Source organism: Actinia tenebrosa, unplaced genomic scaffold, assembly GCF_029948245.1.
Source record: "Actinia tenebrosa isolate PJP-AT-01 unplaced genomic scaffold, QUT_ActTen_1.0 PGA_scaffold7__59_contigs__length_16204524, whole genome shotgun sequence".
NCBI classification, from domain to species: domain Eukaryota; kingdom Metazoa; phylum Cnidaria; class Anthozoa; order Actiniaria; family Actiniidae; genus Actinia; species Actinia tenebrosa.
Window position 1 is genome coordinate 7,055,502 of NW_028292584.1, and position 20,986 is coordinate 7,076,487.

Sequence of the window (20,986 nt, forward strand, 5' to 3'; positions counted from 1 at the left end):
AAGCAAAACGAAAATGATTGAACATGAAACGGGAGAAGCCATAACGAAATCTTCTACTCAGATCACATCACCATCACAACAGGTTCCACATGAGCATCAAAAATTGACATCTAGAGCATCAAAGGGAGATAGTAAACTGTCACTTAAACGTTCAAGGGAATCTTCGATACTCTCGTCGAAAGCTTCGAGGGAATCGCATAAAAAGAAACACAAACATCATAAAACTGCGCCAAAGAAGGTTTCAGGGGAAACTCTCAAGCTAACGCATAAACCTTCAAGTCAGTCTACCGAAATGTCTCCTGAAGTATCACCGAGAGCTTCTCAAGTCTCACAAATGTCTTCGATGGCAACTAAAGATTTAGTAAGCGAAGGTAGTGATGTTTCATCCAAGACTTCTCGTGAAACAATTAAAGATGTCACTGGAGGTAAAATGACATCTATCGAGTCAGGAGAAAATGTAGCATCCGAGAGTGTTGAAAGAATTGCTCAAACCCCTTCAAGAAAAGCATCGAAAGCTAAACACACTTCCCAATCATTAATAAAAGTATCGTCCAAAACACAAAGTCAAGACTCCAAGGCTTCAGTAAGTGCAAGTGTAGTTTCTACTTATGCGATTGAAACGCCAGTGCCTGCCACAAAAGTCGATTCAGTGCCAATGGACAATGTGTCAACCTACTCCTCTAAATCACTAAACAAGCTACAAACGCAAGGTTCATCATATGAGGACAAAAGAGGTTCTCAAGAGAAATTACCAGAAATCTCTGACTCAAGATTGTCAGATTCACAGTCTCAGTTATCGTACAAAGATAGACCACACGAAGAAGGAAATAGAAGAATCTCATTATCCGTTCCCGATCCAGTTGTTGCTTTGAAAGGCGTCGGACGTAGGACCTCGTTGCCAGGGGGTGCGTTCTCTGAAAACGAGTTTGAAAGAAGACGTCTATCGTCCCTACACGACATATCTGAATCTAGAGAATCTAACGAGGCGTCATCCATTGATGATTCTTCTAGACAAAATGAAGATCATAGTTTGGACGATAACCAAAAGAGTGTAATCGATGCATTAACTTTTACTGATGCAGAAAATCGTCGTTTGAGTTTGATGCGTTCAGTCCCATCCATCACTATACAAGAACCAGCATCTCCTCCAAATGATGACAATATTCTGTTTGAAGAAGATGAAAGAGTGAGAATCATCTGTGAACTCGAACATACTCATCCTGTTAGTTTGGATGAGCAGATCTCCATTGATAATAGTGCAAGTGGAAAAGCACCATCGAATCAAGGATCGGACGAAGCAATTCAAAAAACATCGGATCTAGAAAAGGAGGACATGGATTCCTTCAAGCAAAGTAAATCCTCAATACCAGACATCCACAACGAGAACGTTTCCGATGTAATAAAAGTACACCAACCATCTGAGGACATTGCAAGTCCAAGCCAAACGGGCAGTGAAACACCAAAGAGGCAAAGCGTAACATGCATCGGGATTGAGTTTTCACCTACAAGTTCCAAAGACCATATTCCTCCCAACCGTGCATCCGAGGTATCTCTGAAAACAAGGATCGCAAAAGGGTCCAGTAGCAAGATAGGTCAGGAGGGTACTGGAGTCAGAGAGCCTTTGTCTGGTTCTTTCGAGCTCAAAGGTATAGGCCTGGGTGGTGAACGACGCTCCAGTTCAAGAGCGCTTATATCATCAAGATCTACAGAATTCCCGAGAACACGACCTTTCCAAGTGTCGCGTGGTCACTTTTCGTCCCACAGCCTGGATACACCGTTATCTCGTGGTGTTATCGTTACTCCCCTCAAACCAAGTCCACCTCTAAGTCCAAGACTCATAGAGTCCTCTACAAGAAGGTCAAGGCTAAAGATGGCGTTGTCTCAACAGCGAGCCAAAGAGACACAGTCAGAAACAAGTTTGACAAGTTCAAAGAGTGACCCTGGTGAAGCATCACCGAAAAAGGGCTCTGAGACCTTACTTGGTTCACATCCCCCTGCAAATAACTCGTCAGCTTCAAATGAATCAACAAAAACACTTCCTGAAAGACCAAGCACAGCATCTGGCATGTTAAAGCGAGAGAAGATCAAGGCATCCCGGGCGGTTATTTCATCTTCATCAAGTGAAAGATCAGATACTTCTGCGCGCGATGCCTCAGACGGGAACGTGAATCGGGAAGCCTAACAACGTAGACAATATATTTTTTTATGTGACGTTAATTTGGAATTATTTTTATATGTACGTTTTTGTAGAAGTTTATTCTTTACAACTTACTTACTCTTTGACAACAGTTGACAACTTGACAGATATTTCCGCTTGGTAATACTGAATTGCCAAATTCATCGTACGTAAAAGAACCGTCACTTTTGAATCTTGCACACCCTTTGATAAACCCCTTTGTATTTGTCTTCTTTTCATAGCAATAGTACTGGTAGAGGCAAACGGATATATTTTTCGTGCATCTTTGAAATAACTGATTATTGTCAGAACTAGTTTGAAGGTTTTTCTACGGAGGGGAAACGTGTGAACGTTTTACTTACGCGATATAAACGTAACGAGATAAATGGATATTAGAAATGTGAGTTAACAGTGACGTCCTGATTTGATGAGCCCATTGCAGGTAGGTTTAATTTCAGGATTCAATCTGCGAGTTATCCGTGCCTTGAATAAGATCATTCCAAAGGTTCGATCAAATTTGAAACTTTTTTAAGCCACCAGTCCCCTGTTTAACTGTTTTACGCGACACACGCAATGCTTTAACATTACAGTGACGTAATAATGGTGAATGGTGCCAAACCTGATGTGGTGACCATATTTGATAAACTCAGAGTTGTTGAAACACAGGCAGTCCAAGCGATAATTCTGTACGATAATTCTGTACATATGATGTCATAGCGTGACAGTCTCCTTGTCAGTCACAACAAAACGCGTTTTCCCCAGGTTGCAACTAAATATGGTAATAAGTGTCACGGTTTCCATCCCCCACACTTGACAATTTAACGCATAGTTTGTGGAGCTTAATCAAAGGTGTGTCCATAGTGACATTAAATATATATTTAGATTTTTTGGTTTGGTTTATATAAGGCTGTTTGTGGTTCAAGGGGTTAAACCAAATAACGCGGCGTCTAGCGTCTGAAAATTCGGCTTTAGTACCAAACTTCTAAAGTGCTGTACGAGTTGACTTGAAAATTGACTATAAATGTGTATTTGAAAGACGAATGACTTTGATGGGTTTTTGATATAATTTGGCTGTAAAGTGAAACCCTGATTGTCGAAAATCAAGACGTGGCTGCATAGCACCAAAGGTCCGGCAAAGGTCTGGATACCTTACCATTGGCCTTGGAAGTGCGGTGTGACATTTTGCGGCAGAAAGAATTCAAAGATTGTTTTATTGTATAAGTGTTTTTTTTAACAGCGCAACGGGGGCTAGCTTTTTTTCTATTTGAAAGTATTGCTTTTATTGAGGTGTGTTGTAGGAGTGGAGGGCGGGGAAGCATTTTTTAATCTACAAATATGATTTTAAAATTACAATGTGACATTCTACGTCAAAACAATTCTAAGACTCAATATATAAATAGTATCGAATTTCAATATACATCTTTTCTTTTTTTCAATATCATAGTCTTTTTTGGCGTAGTGTCATACAATGGGAAGGGCCGGTAGGTGGAGTGCAAAGAGGTATATTTCGTCTGCGTTAAGGCATTATGTCATGTTTGTTGAATATAACTCAAGAAATGCCAAACTTAATCGTCGAGTCAAAGGATTAAAGGAACAATTTTCAATATATCTTTATAATTTTTTTTAAGTACTTACTTATCTTTGATCGTATTCTCCTGAGCTTTTATTTCCAGACTTCAAAAGACAGTTGAAGGAAAAGAAGCGGCTTAGGAGACCAAGACCTAGTTTGACTGAAGGCAAAAGGTATAAGATAGAATCAATAGGTGTGGCTGATTGCTTGCTTTGATGATCAAACGACTCTAATCTTTCGTTACCGGGACGTCAGTTGGGATATCAAGTTTTGAGTCAACTTGTAGCTGTTCCTAATAAAGTCCCACACGTCAAAAAATATTCATTTTCATTCTCTCCTCCGCGTGGGGCTAGTTTTATCTGGTCTGTAATATTATTTATCAATCGCTGATTAAACGTCTTTTTACTCTTATGGCATTTTTAGACGATAAAATTCTCTTTTTGGTGTGGGGCTAGTTTAATCTGGTCTGTAATATTATTTATCAATCGCTGATTAAACGTCTTTTTACTCTTAATGGCATTTCTAGACGATAAATTTCTCTTTTTGGTGAACGAGTGTTATTTCAGAGCGTAGATTTAAAATTTATTGCAATTTCACGAGCAATTGATTCAAAACTTCATGTCGGTTTCTTATCTATTTCTATAAATATTTTTTAATATAAATTTAATCACCTTCAAGCTCTCTGTAAACAAAAACATAATACCGTCACTAAAGGCTAGACTGTATGTAATAATTTCAATCAGATAATTAGCATAGATCTTCAGAGGTTGGCCTAGTGTCCCAAGTCGATAGTACATGCATCCGCCGTGACCTCAAAATTCCATATCAGGACTCTCTAATATCATTTTCCATAGCCTTGCTCTCGAGAAATACTTTTTGGTGAAAGTATTGAAACTCCCTCATTGATCCTTGGGAATAGGTCAAATATTCAACGAGGTGTAGCGTTATTGTGTTCGCTAGCTATACGGCTAGCCACGGGAAGGCAAGGAAGCCAAGTTTAGGCAACGACTTGACGGTGGCTCTATGGGATATTTCTCATTGTTTGAGGTTGTGATTTTCACCAAAGATAAACTATCTTCAAGCCAAGACCGAGAAAGGACTTAACGCTGTGATTCAAACCATCAATAGAACAGATTTCTCTTATTAAGGTGAGTAATTCGTTTTAAGGAAAATAGTCGTTAAAGAATTTCAGCATGTTATGGGGTTTCCTCTGTTACTTCTTCGGTGTCGTCTTCCAACATCGCTTCGTGTTGTTTACTATGAGCCATCTAGCTCAATAAATGTACTTTGGGTACATTTAATATCTTGCCAATAGAGAAAGAAAACGTCAAAAGCTTTGCAATTATAATAGACATAAGCGAATTTATCGTAATAAAAACCAGATTTATGAATGAGTATTGGTAGAATTTGATATTGATAGACCTCAAAGCCACTTCAAGTAGGACAAGCAAAACCTCCACAACGAGCTGTCAGAAAATTAGAATTCTGCTTCTAAGAACCGCTACAAGAAAGAAATAACAAGCCACAGCTCTTGCTTTAGAGACAAAAATAATGCATTTTGACTTCATTTCGATGAGCCATTTTCAAGTTTTAGTAACAATGAAAAGAGTTGTGAATGGTAAATGGTAAATGGCATGCTCTATGATGGAAGTATGCAATGATTGATCATTTAGTAGCCCCCAAGGGATGATGAAAGGCTTAGTTCGTCCCGAATTATTACTGTTCTCGAACCGATACTTCGAAAAGCAAACATTTCGACTCATATTTACCGACTTTTGAAAGCCAAGTTTTAATTATGTCAAATATTTCACAGCTATAACTCTTTGAGCCGGCAAATAAAAAAATTATTAAGCAGACTTCACTCTTTCATTTTGATGGCTGATTAAATGATTTCCTATTTAGATTCCAATCTAGTTTATCCCTACTAAAATATCATTTCACTAGGTCTTTGCGTCTTTGGTTACGGTAAAATATTACTGCAGACTGTATTGTCAAACAGTCGTTTTCTGTTTACGAGTTTACGGTTTTTGATATCCCAAAATACAAAAGGAATAGTCTTTAAGCATTGTTGTTGGGAATAAAAAGTCGTTGGATTCAAACAATGAAGAAAAAGTAACGAAAATGATTTTGTAGTAGATAAAGAGTAGCTTTTTAATAACTGCTTTGAAAGCGCTTCCCTGACGCTCTGCAGCACTGTTCTTGGACCAGTCATTGGCGGAAGAGTTTGACCTTTTGGTTTAAAAAAAAGCACTGAAAAATAATGAAGCTGGCTTTGCGCGCGTATCATTTACTTAGTTAAAAGAAAAAAAATGTTAACCTTTTACTTTCTACCGTTAAACTAACTGAATACTGACAAATCCGTTTGTCTTTTCAACAGCATTTGTACCGTGATTTTTAATTCTTTAAAAATTCTGGAAAAAGTTTCTCACTTATCGGTTCGTCTTAAAAGATACAAATTTCATTTGGTTTTGGTTTTCAAATCACATCAAATCGTCTTAATTTAGTATAACTTAAGGCTTTACAAACATTTTATTCTCTCATTTCCTAAAAAAAATTCACTTCGATTTCAGTTTTTGTTTGTTTGTTTTCGTTAAGATAATTCGTAGGTGATTAATAAGGGAGGATAGAGTAGGGAGAGTTTGCGCACAAAGTTGGCATTCCATGGACATTACTCACACGACAACCAATGGACTACTTCGACGATACGGCGTATAGAGTATATATAGAGTAATATATGATATGAAGTTTCGTGTGTTTTTCTTACTTTTATGGGTAAAGATAATCAATGTGCCGTTTTAATTCATATTTTGTTGTATTCTCTTGTGGTTCTGTTGAGTCAATTAATGTCATTACTTTAAACAAAGCTTTATTTACCCCCTGGGCTCCCCATAAGCCCTTGCCATCCAAGATGGCTGCCGTATCGTCGAGTAGAGTAGATTTTCCTAAGCAAAGCCTCGCATTCAAATACGGCCAATAATATATTTTCGCGGTTTAATTAAACGAAGGCTTTTATTCTCATGAGAATGAACGTGGCAGCCGCGTGAATTTAGCAAACTTATTTCTAGACAGTAATTTTGATTTCAGTTAATTAAACAAATTATATTTTTGGCACGAAGAACTTCACTCATTTGAGATGCATGGGACATTCCAACGTAACCTAAAAATGTTGACGGTCGTCTCCGCACCATCTATATACCGTTTTCTGGGCATTTGATTGGACGGATAGTAAATTCTGTACGTGATTGGTCATGCATATACCCTTGTCTTGTCACAACCGTGTTTGCGCGTGCCGTAAACTTTTCAGAGTCATAGGGAAATTGCCCTTACAGCTAAGCATTATGGACGGTCACCAGTCAAAGCGATCCGTAAGTACTCAAAACGGTACGCGCGTCCGTTTAGAATTGGATCCGCAGTCCGAACCATGTTTCTAGACTGACGCGTACCATTTGAGAACTGGGCGCTCGCGGAACGGTTGTTTTGATTTAATGGAAAACGGCTTTAGCCCACACTGTCTCGCAATAGGAAAATTAGTGGAATTATGTGTAGCAGTGCTGGTATAGTAAACTTGCAGGTATTTTAACAGCTAAAACTATGACATGTGGCTGTGTCAAAATTTTACAAGGCGTTGGCATGGCAACGACAGTAAAAAGTGCACCACAAGTCCGCGCGTTCTGGAGCCAAGGCTTGGAAAGTTTGCGACAGCGCGCTTATGATATTTCAGAATTTCAAACAGTTAACTGTCCTTAAAGCCTGTAGTATGTATTTTATGACGTAGATTTTAGAATAAAAATTCAATGGCTCCGGTAATTGAAAATTCAGCACGAAGATTAGATCAAGACACGGCTTTTTTTCCCTTAAACTATTTTCCTTAAGGCGGAAAAACTATTTTCCTCTTAAGGCGGAAAATGGGAAATACTAGCAGCCTTGGTCTGTCCCCTCCCCTAGTGGAGTGATTATGTCATGCGCGTACGTTATGACATCACTTCCTGCTAAAGAATTATGTCTGGTGATAACGTTGAAACTATTTGTGCCTTTCGCGTTAGATCTCCTATATTCATACGTTACATTTACTTATCCCTCTGTTCACTTTATCTTCAACATCAATAAGTTTTTGGCAGGTATTTTTTTAAGGAGTAAAAATTCAATCCTTCGTTTTCTCCAATTTTGACAGTTCTGATATCAATCAAAAATTTATCACTAACAGTAGAAATATCTCAGTTTCCTTTGCCCATGTATTCCCCTCTTAAGCCGGATGTTACTGTTCTTTTAACAATGGATCTGTCGGTATTTAGATTTGAAAAGGGGCTTTTAGTCCAATACAATCACTATGGCAACGCGTATTTGATTGACATGAGGTTACAAAGGGGAAGGCCTTGTTATTTATTCGATCGAGTGGCGGCTTCCAAATATTTCATCGTGAACGTAGCTTCCTATCCTCAAAATAAAGCCTCATTTTCCAACACTTTGAAGTACTATTGAATGAGACGACGATACTCTTTGGAGAATATTTACTCCTAAAGCACTTGGAGAGTTTATTTTTGAGTTTTATTGGTAAAAAGAGCGGGAAAATGGCTTCTCGAAGACGTGAATACAGTGAAGATTCTGCTGCAAATCTTCTTCGATCAGTCCGACAACAGGTAAGTTTTAACACCCTTACTACGAGTTTTTCTTACTATTTTTCTCCATTTATAATATCCTCAAGCTCTATACTTATAGTCCTGTTGCTCATGAAAAGCTTTTCTATTTTTTATGGATTGAAAAATTTACATTAGAATCACCATTTGCTGAGTATTTGCTGGAGAAGCCAATTTACACGTCCTTCTTGTCCGCTAAAAACCTCAAAATTAATTGTATTTACACTTGTCTAGGAACACCAGTTTCAAAAACTAACACAGGAACTAGAAGAAGAAAGAAAAAGCGTAGCATTACAGCTCCAAAGGGTAAATATAAACTCAAGTATGAGCTATTAAAGTGCAAAAAGTAATGGAGGATAGTTGTTTTGATTGTACACATGTGGGCTCCCGCGATTAAATGCCTCCAAAATCTTTCCCTTTTTTCTCTCTTAGCTTAAATTTATAACCGTATTCGACATAACGCTTCACTGAACTGCCGTAAAAAGTATAATACAACACTTAAAAGTCGTTTTTTCTTTGCTTTTCAGTGCAATTATAACCCAGAAACTGCTAGCGTTAGTTCTATGGGAAGGTAAGGTACCCTCAAATATCCTCTCTCACACAAGTTCTCTAACTTAAAAAAAAACTTGTAAGCATTTTTATCAATTATTTCTTAAATATTTCAGATCTATACTCCTAAAAATATAAAATATTATGCATTTGAAGATTATCGGTTAGGCTTTCATATTTTTGTCAGGGAGTAATTTATTAGTAAATGATTCATATGTTCAACCTTCGAAGCATCATTATACTTCGTTAGAAATATCCAAACGGCTCCAAAACAAAAGAATTTTTTTTATTATTTTGTCTGTAAACAACGATCAATAAGTAAAAGTTATGTCGAGCAAAGCCGTTGCTTAAAATAACAATCGGATTTCAGAGTAGATTAGATTTACGTCCGTCAAGAAATATTTCATCACTCTTTCAATTATTGTGTGACTTGGGTGACTTAAAAAAAAAACTAAAATCATTTACATTAAAATCTAATTTAGACTTATTATATTTTCATACATTTATATTCTCATTTTAATTCAATGTTTTCAAAATCGGGATTAAAGAAATCGAAAAATTTTGGTGTGAAAAATTGTGGAGTAATCGTTGATCTTTTGCATTTTGTGAGATAAAAAATTTAAAAGACACGCAAGCTAAATTTATTATTTTTTTCTATTTCTTCTTTTTGTAAATATTATTATAATTTCTTTGAATTTGAATATATCCCTTTTTGAATTTTACATAAATTTTTTGTCTAATTGCAACGTTTTATAAATATTATTCGTAACAACACGACAAAAAGACAGTAGTAATTGTTTTATTAAGAATACAATAGACATATGTTATGCATTGTTGATCACGAAACATAAACTTAACACTACTCTTGTGACGACGACTATAAACATTCTCTAGGCTTAGTTATCACTTTTACGAGGCATTTAGAAAAATAGCACAGCAATTCAGTATCAAAAATATTAGCATTTCCAAATCTCAAGTTTTTGTTTACTTAAGTTAAATGGTGTTTGTAGTTAATTTGGCAATGGTATTTAAAAAAAGTCCTTTTTTTCACAAGGGTAGCACTTAATAGCCAGTGGCTAACAAACCTGTGGCCCTCATTCCATGATCTAATTGGAATTTTGTAGTTGAGGAGTTTACAGTTTAAATATATTTTTTTCTTATGTTTTTTTACTTAAAATTAAAATTAAAATAACCTTTGCCTACTTTCCTCCCTCTGTAAAAATCAACTTCTAAATTTAAACTTGACCTTTAGTCTACTTGAACTAGTATGTACTCCAGTTATTGTATCCTAGTTATACAATATTTTTGTTGAGCGTTTTTAACATGAGCCTCATTGATCGGAAGATTGGGTGACCACTTCCCACGTTATTGACTTCAAATAAATTATTATTATCATTAATATATAATATCCAATGGTGCACTTTTCTATTAGACATACAAGCACTCATGTGAGCAAGTTAATGAGATGAGAAAATACAAGTATTGTTAATAGACCCTTTGCATGTGATATCACAGCAGTTCAATCTGGAGGATAAAACAAAAGAATTTCAATCTCAAGAGAATTTGAAACCTATCATTATGTCCTCCAAATTGAGCTACATTCTGAAGTGCTGCAAGGGGTCTATAAATTCCGTGCAAAATAGGACAGTCTTTTGACCAATCAGACTTGAGGAAATTGCAATGGTCATAAATAAAATTGTTAAAATAAGGGGTGGCGGAAGCTGAAAATCTTTGGGGGGGAACTGCAAAAAATCTTTGGGGAGGCAATGTAGAAAATCACAACAATAACTCAATAACAGTATTAAAAATCAAATCTATGCATTTTTATTTCATGTAAACCAATATTCTGTGGGGGGCCAGGCCCCCCGGTTCCCCCGGTTCCGCCGCCCCTAAAAATAATTAGACCAAGAGAAGAGACAAAATCTATTAATTCAATCACACTTCATTATGACTAAACAATATCTGAGGGACGTAAAAGAACCAGTGAGAATGTAAAGAAACCCTGGCAGTGACCACCCTCAGTGCCTACACCACAAACATGTATTAACCATCTCTCATGATTTTAAATTGCATAAAAAGCAATCTGAAATTCACTACTCAATGTAAAGTGCCTTTGATTATATATCCATTTATAAAATAACTAAGATATAACACGCACTCTAATTGGTCAATTACCGTTCCATGTAACTCAACATAGATCTTCAAAATGACATCAGCAACGCAAGCAATGTTTTATTATTTCTTTTGAGTTAATCGTTAGTTATATCTTAGTCATCTTATAAAAGAGATAGAAAACTCCCCTTGCTTGTGCTATGTTGAGTTATACAAGAACTTGGGAAATTGCGTGAGCCCTCGAGAAATGCTGAGCCTAGCACTTCTCTTGGGCTCACGCAATTTCTAGCTTGTTCGTATAACTCAACATAGCACGCGCACTCGTTTTCTATCTCTTCAGTAGAAAGGGCCCTCTATAAATCATTCTAAATTAACTTTTTGCAGTTCTACAGACGAATCCTTTGTGTGGAGAGGACAGGGACCTGGCAGTGCAACTGACGAAAGAGATTTTACAGATGACGAAAGCTGCATGAGCGGCTCTGCTTTGGTAGACTCTTGTCTGTGAGTTAATTGTAAACTACTGTGTAATTATGGCTCATCACACATGCCTTGTCTACTCTAAAGATGACTTATAGTAGATATCTTGTGGAACAGTAAGGGATGACATAACTGACTTGGGGGGAGGGGGTGAGGTGAAATATTTCCTCATTTGTGTATTATTTTGGATAAATAATCAAAATATGATGAGTATTTATCATCGTCATCTATGCCTGTGTGGCATGTACAGCCAACACGAAGGAATCATGATGATTATTATCATTGTACATTTTACTCTATCTCACCTCTGATTGGCCAAGAACATTAAATAAATCAAACTCTCAAACTGACATGGGGGAGGGGGAGGCAAAATCTTTCCTCGTTTTGTGTAATATTTTTGATAAATGATCAAAATATGATGATTATTATCATTGCACATTTTACTCACTTTCTCACATCTGATTGGCCAAGAACATTTGGCCAAACTCAAGCACACAAACTTGACATAATGAAAAATGTATAATCTGTGGGTTTTTTGCTGATAATACATTTATGATGTAAAGTTCTATCTAGGTCACAACAGATATAGTGCAGTCTGCATCACAATATTAAAATCTGAAGATGGCAGATGTTACTGCCGAAACATGTCATTTAAACTTAAAAGTGTCGTGTTTGTCATAAAGATATTGAAATATTTTTGCTTTTTTAAAAAGCAGACTACAAGTACATCTTTATTCTCAGTCTATAAAGTGTATTTATAATTCAAACGATTCTTAAATTTGGTTTTTCATGATATCATAAGACCTTGATAGTTTTATCTGGCTCGGCCTACAGCTTCAGCAAATGACACATCCTTAGTCATCCTCATCTCATCCAATAATAGTGAAATATGGCAGAAAAGATGTAACTGCTGTAACATAGCTTTGCTTGACCTATGTTTTCTGCACATCCAAAAATCACACTTCAACTAAGCCTTATGTTCCTAAGCTTGTTGTTCTTGTTCTTCTTGTGCTCTACAGCTCTCAGTATCTTTATATCACAGTACAGAGACCTGTATTCATGTTTCATATTTCTTCAACATGGGGAAGGAATGATCTCTTAAAATTTTTTTGAGAGATTGTCTTTAATATATACATTATATAATTTTATACATGCTACTAAGCAAATAGTACCTGTAATTGTTTGACTAAAACTTTTTTGTGAGCATAATACTTGCTGTATATTTGTGTATGTAAAAATGACTGAATCAATTAGTTTAACATTTGTCCATCAAGGTATATGTGGTATTTTCACGTGGAATTATTATGTGTTTAAGATTGCTTTCGCATTTATTTACTATCTATACCTCGAATGCACACTGCTTATTTGGTAACCACTCCTTCTCATTGCTGCTCGTGTTCTGTGGATCTTTTTACCAAACGATACTGAGAAAATACTGCCTGCCCTAACAGCCAATCAGAACTGCAGTTTAAATACTTACCAACACCCATACATGCATTAAATTGTACAATCCATTCATTGAGTTATATTGTTTTATGCTCTTATTACATTCTTCACATACAATTTACTTTTAGTATTGGTTTTCACCCTATATGTCATCTCTAAGTTATGAAGAAGTGTTGTCTAAAGTGACATATAGTTCTAAATAACATTTTCACACATAAATAATTATTTTATAACCTTAGGAATGATTGCAGTGGGAAATCTCCTGAATACTTATGTTCTGTATTTCTTTGACTCAGAAAAGTAAACTTTTTATCCTATTTCCCTTGCATACAAAAAAAAAAAAAAAAAAAAGAAAAAGACATATAATTGGCAAAAATATTTAATTTTTAAATTTAATTTGTGTGAGTATAAGAAATAATTAAATGTCAGATTTGAAAAGATATTGATTTTGAATATGACTTAGAGTGCTTACACTATGTCCATGAAATAAAATCTAAATAGTTACTATCTAATAGTTTTTATTTAGTGACTATTAATCACTATCACTCAACTGGAACAGCTTTAGTAACAATACACAAAGTATTATCTTTCTATTGTCTTGAGTATTTGGTTTCCCTTGTGTATTGTTCCTAAAGCTGTTCCAGTTGAGTGATAGTCACTAAGTAAAAACTGTTAGATAGTAACTATTTAGATTTTATTTCATGGATATAGTGTAAGCACTCTATGTTAATACTTATTGTTCTTATGTAATATTAAATTTATTGAGTGATTTTTCTTTTTCCTTGCATCCCAAAAGTAGATAAACATATAGGTGGCAGGATTACTTTATAAGATCCATTTTTCTTGATATGCTTCAATGTTATAATTTTTCAATAGATATATAAATTATAAATATTTATTAAAAGCAATTAATTGTATTTGTTCATTTGCGAAATGAACTTGTCTGATTTAAAAAAATGCTCTTAATATGACTTTTATTATTATTATTATTATTATTATTATTATTATTATTATTACGTAAAATTGAGTTGATTATACAACTTTTTTTCTTACATTTAAAAGAGATTATGAGAGAGAAAGTGGGAAAAATATTGCATTATAATCTTAATTGTATTCCTTTAAGTGGCAGATTTTAAAAAGTGTATTGCTTTTTAATATAACTCATAAAGGCGATTTCTATTTGCAGTAGCATACAATTATTCACGAACTTCCAAACATTAAATACATACCTACATTTTATTCAAACGTCAACCATTTTCATCATTTCTAATATTGGCAATTCCTGAGCGCGCCCATATTGAAAAATGAACTCCAATTTCTGAGATCAAGACTAAGTTTAGCTCAAAAATTGCGTCTACGCCAAACACCGCCTGGAAATTTCAATAAATATATATTGTGATTAATTTCCATGGAAGCGTTCTTGCTTGAGTAAATATAAGCTTTGCGCTGTTATTTATGCGTCTCGGATGTCGAGTCGAGCCCGTCCTAGCTATAGAGACCTCTAGAGGCTATTGTTACTTCATGGTTAATTGGTGGCGTTAACCTCTTATTGTCCCAGAACTAAAATAAGCTTAGCTTAACCTTTGTTATGCTAACCATTGAATTTACTAGCGGCAGTGAGAATATAAACCCCATGTTATGAGTACAGTGATAAAAACGTGAAGCGATTTTAGTCTACAATATGAAGTTTTTCACGTAAGCGAGATTCCTCGATCTCTTCAGCTATACAATATTTCATATTTCTCTCATTATTTACACAACTTTTTTTTTGAATTTCTTTCTGTAGGAAGGTACTCCAAGAGAGAGGAATCAACGATTCAAGGTTTCAACATAAAAACTTAAACTTTTATTCTTATTAATATTTACTTAGTTAAGATAATCTTCCTTGTCGAAAAAGAATAATTTCCCCAAAGAGGGCGTAGAAGGGTAGAAAATTCATATTTTTTTCCTAGCTTGAAAAGTTCAAATTATTTTTTATGCACGGAATCTTTGTTCTCATCAATTATGAAACGTTCGGGTCGTAGAACCGGTTGTTTTTGGCGGATTTTACTATTATACCTCTGGTAACTCTTCTATAGTTCCACACATGTTATATTTCAAACATAGGACACGAAGAAAAATCCGTTTTTAGCTCTCTCTAGGGATCAATGCCTTACCGTAGCAAGTCCCTTTGTGACACAACGCATTTGTGTTATGATATAGTAAGACCACGAGGCTAACGGGATGTATTTTCCTTAGAAATAATGGTTCTAAGTGATGTGATTCACACCGTTTCCTTTAAATAGCGCCGGGATAATATTTGTACTTAGTGTTTCACGTTGTTTTGAAATAGGCTTTTTGTTTGATATCATTTATCAAGCAAAATGCGAATATTTATGATATTTGTTGTTTTGGTAAAATATTTTATCCGACATTAATACGTCAAGCTTTTTTTTTCTTTTTTCCCCGACGGTTTTGGATCACTTGTTATTTTAATTTTCGTTATTGTGTAGTACTATTTCTTATTTCTTTTCCTCTTAAAGATTGTTTTGTCCTTACGTTTCTTTCATTCTTTTATTCTTTCTTTCTGTCTGTCTGTCTGTCTGTCTGTCTGTCTGTCTGTCTGTCTGTCTGTCTGTCTGTCTGTCTGTCTGTCTGTCTGTCTGTTTGTTTGTCTGTCTGTCTGTCTGTCTGTCTTTCTGTCTGTCTGTCTGTCTGTCTGTCTGTCTGTCTGTCTGTCTGTCTGTCTCTGTCTGTCTGTCTTTCTTTCTTTCTTTCTTTCTTTCTTTCTTTCTTTCTTTCTTTCTTTCTTTCTAATTTGTGGTCGCTCCCACAAATTCGCTAAACTCAACACGCCAAATTCCGAGATATTTAGCTTTGCACTGACATTAATCAATGATGGAATAAGCTAGCAAGGTAAAGACAAATAATGATCTGCGCGTATATATTATTGACTTGCATAGGATGAGCTTAATGCTTTGTTGTTGTTGTTGTTGAACAGGGACGACCAAGATCCTTTGTACTCTAAAAATAGTAGAATGGAACCGACTAACGTCACAGGGCAGTCAAATACACTCGTAAGTCCTGACTGGGAAAAAGAGTTGATGGATGCAGGTAATATCATTCTCCACTCTAAGACCTTAATGTTAAGTTTAGGTGTAGAATCTTCTTATTAACCCCTTTGGGTTGTAATTTCTGTACCTTTCGACTTTTTTTTACTGAATGTCTAGATTAAAACTTATAATTTTGTATGTGTGGAAAAAAACCCTTTGAAACCCTTAAGTAGAACCACATTTCAAACATAATATTTATTTCAAAAAATATCCTGTCTTAATAGGGGATAATAGAGGGCCAAGTAAAAGAAAAACCGGTTGGGAATGAGTCATATTTTTTTCACTTGCAGTCGGCATAAAATCCCACCACTCCCCACCCCCCTCCCGTGCCCGTAAAAAATTATAGCCATTCTTGACCACACGCGCCGCTTTTGCGATTGTTTCTGTCGCGACGAAAAAGCTTTTGGTGGACGTCAATCAAGGCGTTTCCATGACATTCTATAGGCACGTGCCCTTATAGCTTTGTGTTTTCCGACACGGTTATGGAAACGCCTTGTGATTGACGTCCACCAAAACCTTCTTCGTCGGGACAGAAACAATCGCACGTGTGATTGAGAATGGCTGTAACAGTCCCTAATGTTTGTTATAATTGTAGATTTAACGCCTGGAAGCCATGCGGGTCAAACAGTCAAGAAAGTAGTCACGAGAACCGAGGTTCGCACAGTTCGAACCGTAGATGGCCAAATCATAGAAGACCAATACGATCCCGGCACAGAACGCATGCGTATTGAACGCTACGGATATGGTAAAACAGTTAACGGCGATGGACCATCAACACCTAGAAAAAGTTCTGGTTCGCAGTCGTCAGTGGATGATTACAGATCACCCCGTGGGTACGGGGCACGGGGCGGATATTCGTCAGCAGACGAGGGAATACGTACCCCTGCTACAAATGGTCCATCCGGGTATATGTCTGATAGTTACGCTACGCCGTCGGCAGGTAAGTAGATAACTTTGCTTTACCTGTTGAGAATTTAGGGTAGTGTAAAAGTAGTATACTCCTCTCATCTCTGGGGTCTCGGGTTTGATTCCTGGACCCGCCATCACAATTGAGTAGAGTTTGTTAGGTCTCTCCCTTGATTCCAAAGTTTTTCTCTGTTTTTCCTCTCTACCTCCACAATCTCAATAGACCTCTTTGGCTCGGGCTTTAAGTATAATATTCTTTGTTTGAGTTGTATCCATATTCATGTGTCTTCCATGCGTGACCGTTAAACAAAGAAATGATACTCTAGGGAATGACACTTGGTCTGAAATGGGCAAACATTACCCCCTAGCCGAGGAGATCTATTCCAACTCGACCACACAGGTTGTTTCAGGGTATCATAAAATTTGAAGTATTTCCCATCACCACAACATCCAAGTACCCACACCCATGTGACTAGTTGACTACGGAGTCCCTAACCACAATATATCCTTGTCTCAACTCTTACCTTTCGAAACTTTTAGGTCCGCGAACCCCTTCTCAGGGTTCAGTACAAAATGAGCCTCAATATGTCCGTACAGCGGTTCAAACCACAAGTATGTCACTTCCTCGCACCCATGCTCCGAGCCCTGGACCGCGTGGTCCTGGCACTGCTACTATGCCTAGGACATCAAGCTCAGGTCGACCAACCAGTGAGTAGACAAATATATTTCTTTATTTATTGCATGAACATTTGTGAAGTAACAATAGTCCCCTTCACGGTTCAATGCGCCATCTTGAAAGGTAGCCGTGCCTTTGTATCGAAGCGAGACGAACGATGACCTTGCAATGATAGAAACCTTTTTTAACACCTTGGACAATTATTCACATGTCTCGACTCGCTTCGACTCGCTTCAATGCAAAGGCACGGCTACCTTTCAAGATGGCGCAGGGAACTGTGAAGGGGACTATTGAACTCTTTATTAATTATGGTTATTCAAAATGTTATGTACTAACGAAGCGTAGCCTCCATTGGTTCGAGGTTTTTTCCTGGTTATCTGGTTTCCTCCCCCCCCCCCCCCCCCCCCGCAAAACCTAACACGCTTAATTCTCATACTATTTGAAATTATATGTATATAAATACATAAAGCTGACAATTGAACACCCCCCCCCCCCCCCAACCCCCAATCCTACAGGCAGTGAAATTTGAAAACTTGAACGAAACAAAACTCTATCAAGTAATCATTTATCGCGTGCTAAATCCCCCCCCCCCCTCCCGCAAAATAAGGCATAAACAACAACAACAACGACAACAACAACAACAACAACAATGAAAGAAAAAAGAAACGAAAAAAAAAACAACAACAAAGAAACAAACTAAAAAACGGATGCGTTTCGTTCAAATGTGAGAAATTATTTGAATGTTTTAATCAATTAAATATCAATTACCGAAGATTAAGAATTCCTAGTCAATTTATGAGATCAAAGGTCTCCGTGCGTAACATTAAAATTACATTTGAATCAGTTATTTATTGATTATTCTCTTCAAAATTGCTTCAAAGCTTAAAAAATTCATTGTAGTTATTAGAACTTTTGATAAATTAGTGATGACATCTTATTAAAGTGCGAACCGCAATGATCTTGCGGTTTGAAAATGGGAAGGATAAAAAGGAAAAAAAGAGTGTGAAATGGCAAAAATATTATTCTAAATATTTGTAATTTTGCTCCCAATTTTCATACTGATTTTATTTTTTATTTTGTGTTCTGATCTTGGAATCACAACTGACTTAAGCATTTATAATTTTAACACTTTATGCATTTAAAAACTTCCTATGTAGAACTGCGATTGCTCTTTTTACAGTTTAGTTAATTTTTGAACGGTCTTAGAGAACTTCATAGAACTTGTAATATTCAGAAGATATAACTAGCTAAAAACTAGTGTGAGCTGCGTCGGTGTTTCTAATGAAACAGTAATAATGAAAAGGTAAATTATACACCGTGAAAAGATGAAAAAACTTAATGACGTTTCGGACGCTAGTCCTTCGTCGGAGTAAAAGAGCTTTTTAAATAATTTTTTTTTAGTTTCGGACGCTAGTCCTTCGTCTTCAGCTTGTAATATTCAAATTTCCGAGCTGTTTTTTTCCTGTTTTTGCTGAGGAAAATTAATCCTTGTCAAGTCGTCCGTGATTGTTTTATTTGAAGTGGAGTGACGACTTTGACCGTGACAGACAAATTCATGAAAAATTACTTGGGTCTGCGAGCAAAACACCACTTAAATTATTCCATTATGCATGAGCTCACGGAGTATGAAAATACGAAGCATAGCGGTAATGGCTGATACTTGAGGCCATGTGTAGAAGGCTACTTTGATCTTCGTTCTCTCAATAGCAAAAATATGTCAGTAAAAGCAGGTAAGGAGGAAAATGTTGCAACAAAACTACACCTTTGCTCGTTGTAAATAAGTTTACCGTTGATTGCTTGAAAATATTGCTCGTTTATCCTAAGACTCGGCGTCGTTTAAAATAAAGAAATATTTACAGATGCTTATATATCGTAATCATCGAAAAAACTGGTTGTAAACGTCGATTTTACTTGGTAAGTTTGTCTTTCGTAGTCCTTGCTTTTTTGATGTTTTCGAATCCTTTCTAATAATGTCACGAAACGAAGCTGAGATCGATCGTTTACTTTGGCAATACATTTTACTCCAGACGTGATATCTAAATGATTTATTAAGCGAATCGGTTCTAAAAATGGGCTTCGGAGTTCCATTTTGGTGTTAAAGTTGAACCACTTTAGCATCATGGCTTTTAGCAGATAAAGTGTTATCGATTGTGGTTAGGCTTTCTTTCCCTACACCTCATGACTGGTTTCATCATGTATCGCTTGGATAACCGCAGCCATTATCCTCTAGAATCCTTTTCACAGCCTTAACTTCTTTATTTATGACTGTTTTGAAATCATTTAAGAGCAAACTACAAATTCCCTAGAGATTTTTAGACGAGTTGTAAGCATTGTAGAACCTCATCGCGTGGAGTTGTTGCAATGGCTAAGAGATATTGAGAGTATGGCTGTTCAAGTTTGCATATAGATATTTATATCTTTATTGAATACTAGGGCGTCTCTTTATAAAGCATCAATTTTGATTACATTTCACTCTAGAACACGAAGTTTATTCTATGAAAGGAAGTAGTCTGTAAGCATAATTATAGATATATAGTTTTACTGCTCGCCTATTTCTGTATTGAAAGTAAACTGTAATAAAGTGTTACCAAACTCTGTGGGAGGTAATTTGTAAGAAAGAAAGACAATGAATTGCAGGATTATTTGAAAAAAGCACAACAAAAATACCTGCGCCTTTTTTATCAGTGAGCTTAGATCCGTTTACTATTCCCGAGGTACGACACACCTTACTCTAGCTGTTCTATGGGTGTTTCTCGATGCTACATGAGCTTTGATCATGCGTTTCATTAGTGAAGTACCGATTGCATGTAATAAATAATTGTTGTCTGGAAACAGAGTCGGATAATGATTACCGAGTTTAGAAGAATAGTTAGGCAACTTCTTGGAAATGATTTTGTTTAAGAAATAAAAGGAAAAAGAGAGAGAGAGAGAGAGAGAGAGAGAGAGAGAGAGAGAGAGAGAGAGAGAGAGAGAGAGAGAAAATAAATAAATAGATAAAAACGAAGACTGATAATGATGATGAAAACAGTTTAAAAAAGGCCTTAGCGCCTTGGAATCCTTGTTTTGCTGATAAGACAGTTAAAAAAGATTTATGACATTGTCAATCGATTTTGCTGCGGTAAAAATATGATAATAATAATCAACCGAGTTCTTGTTTTGGCAATTAATCGATTTTTTTTTGCGATAGGAATAGAAAGTAGCTGCTACGGGAAGTTAAACAGATGTTTTCTCAAGAACGTAACGGCTCTAATAACTATATGGTTTAACATTGCCTTGTACAATATGGTTTTCCGCATTGTCTTTTAACACCTTTAATTTATCAATTAAAAAGTTGTAAGTGAAGCAGAT

The 20,986-nt window shown here is 36.1% G+C and overlaps 1 protein-coding gene across 3 annotated transcripts in view; it reads left to right on the forward strand.

The window, feature by feature from the left end:
* The first annotated feature begins 4,557 nt into the window (after positions 1-4,557).
* LOC116290008 (lipoxygenase homology domain-containing protein 1) overlaps positions 4,558-20,986 on the forward strand; it is a 44,564-nt gene continuing 28,135 nt past the window's right edge. The window contains exons 1-8 of one of the 3 annotated variants that reach the window (XM_089039887.1): positions 7,994-8,383; positions 8,615-8,686; positions 8,908-8,951; positions 11,426-11,542; positions 14,751-14,786; positions 15,945-16,057; positions 16,652-16,996; positions 17,503-17,670. In XM_089039887.1, coding sequence (XP_088896013.1) covers positions 8,315-8,383; positions 8,615-8,686; positions 8,908-8,951; positions 11,426-11,542; positions 14,751-14,786; positions 15,945-16,057; positions 16,652-16,996; positions 17,503-17,670 — 964 coding nt within the window. In that variant the 5' untranslated portion in view covers positions 7,994-8,314. Of the gene's footprint in view, positions 4,895-7,993; positions 8,384-8,614; positions 8,687-8,907; positions 8,952-11,425; positions 11,543-14,750; positions 14,787-15,944; positions 16,058-16,651; positions 16,997-17,502; positions 17,671-19,240; positions 19,369-20,986 lie in introns of those variants that run through there. The other 2 variants (XM_089039888.1, XM_089039889.1) reach the window with 2 other exon arrangements.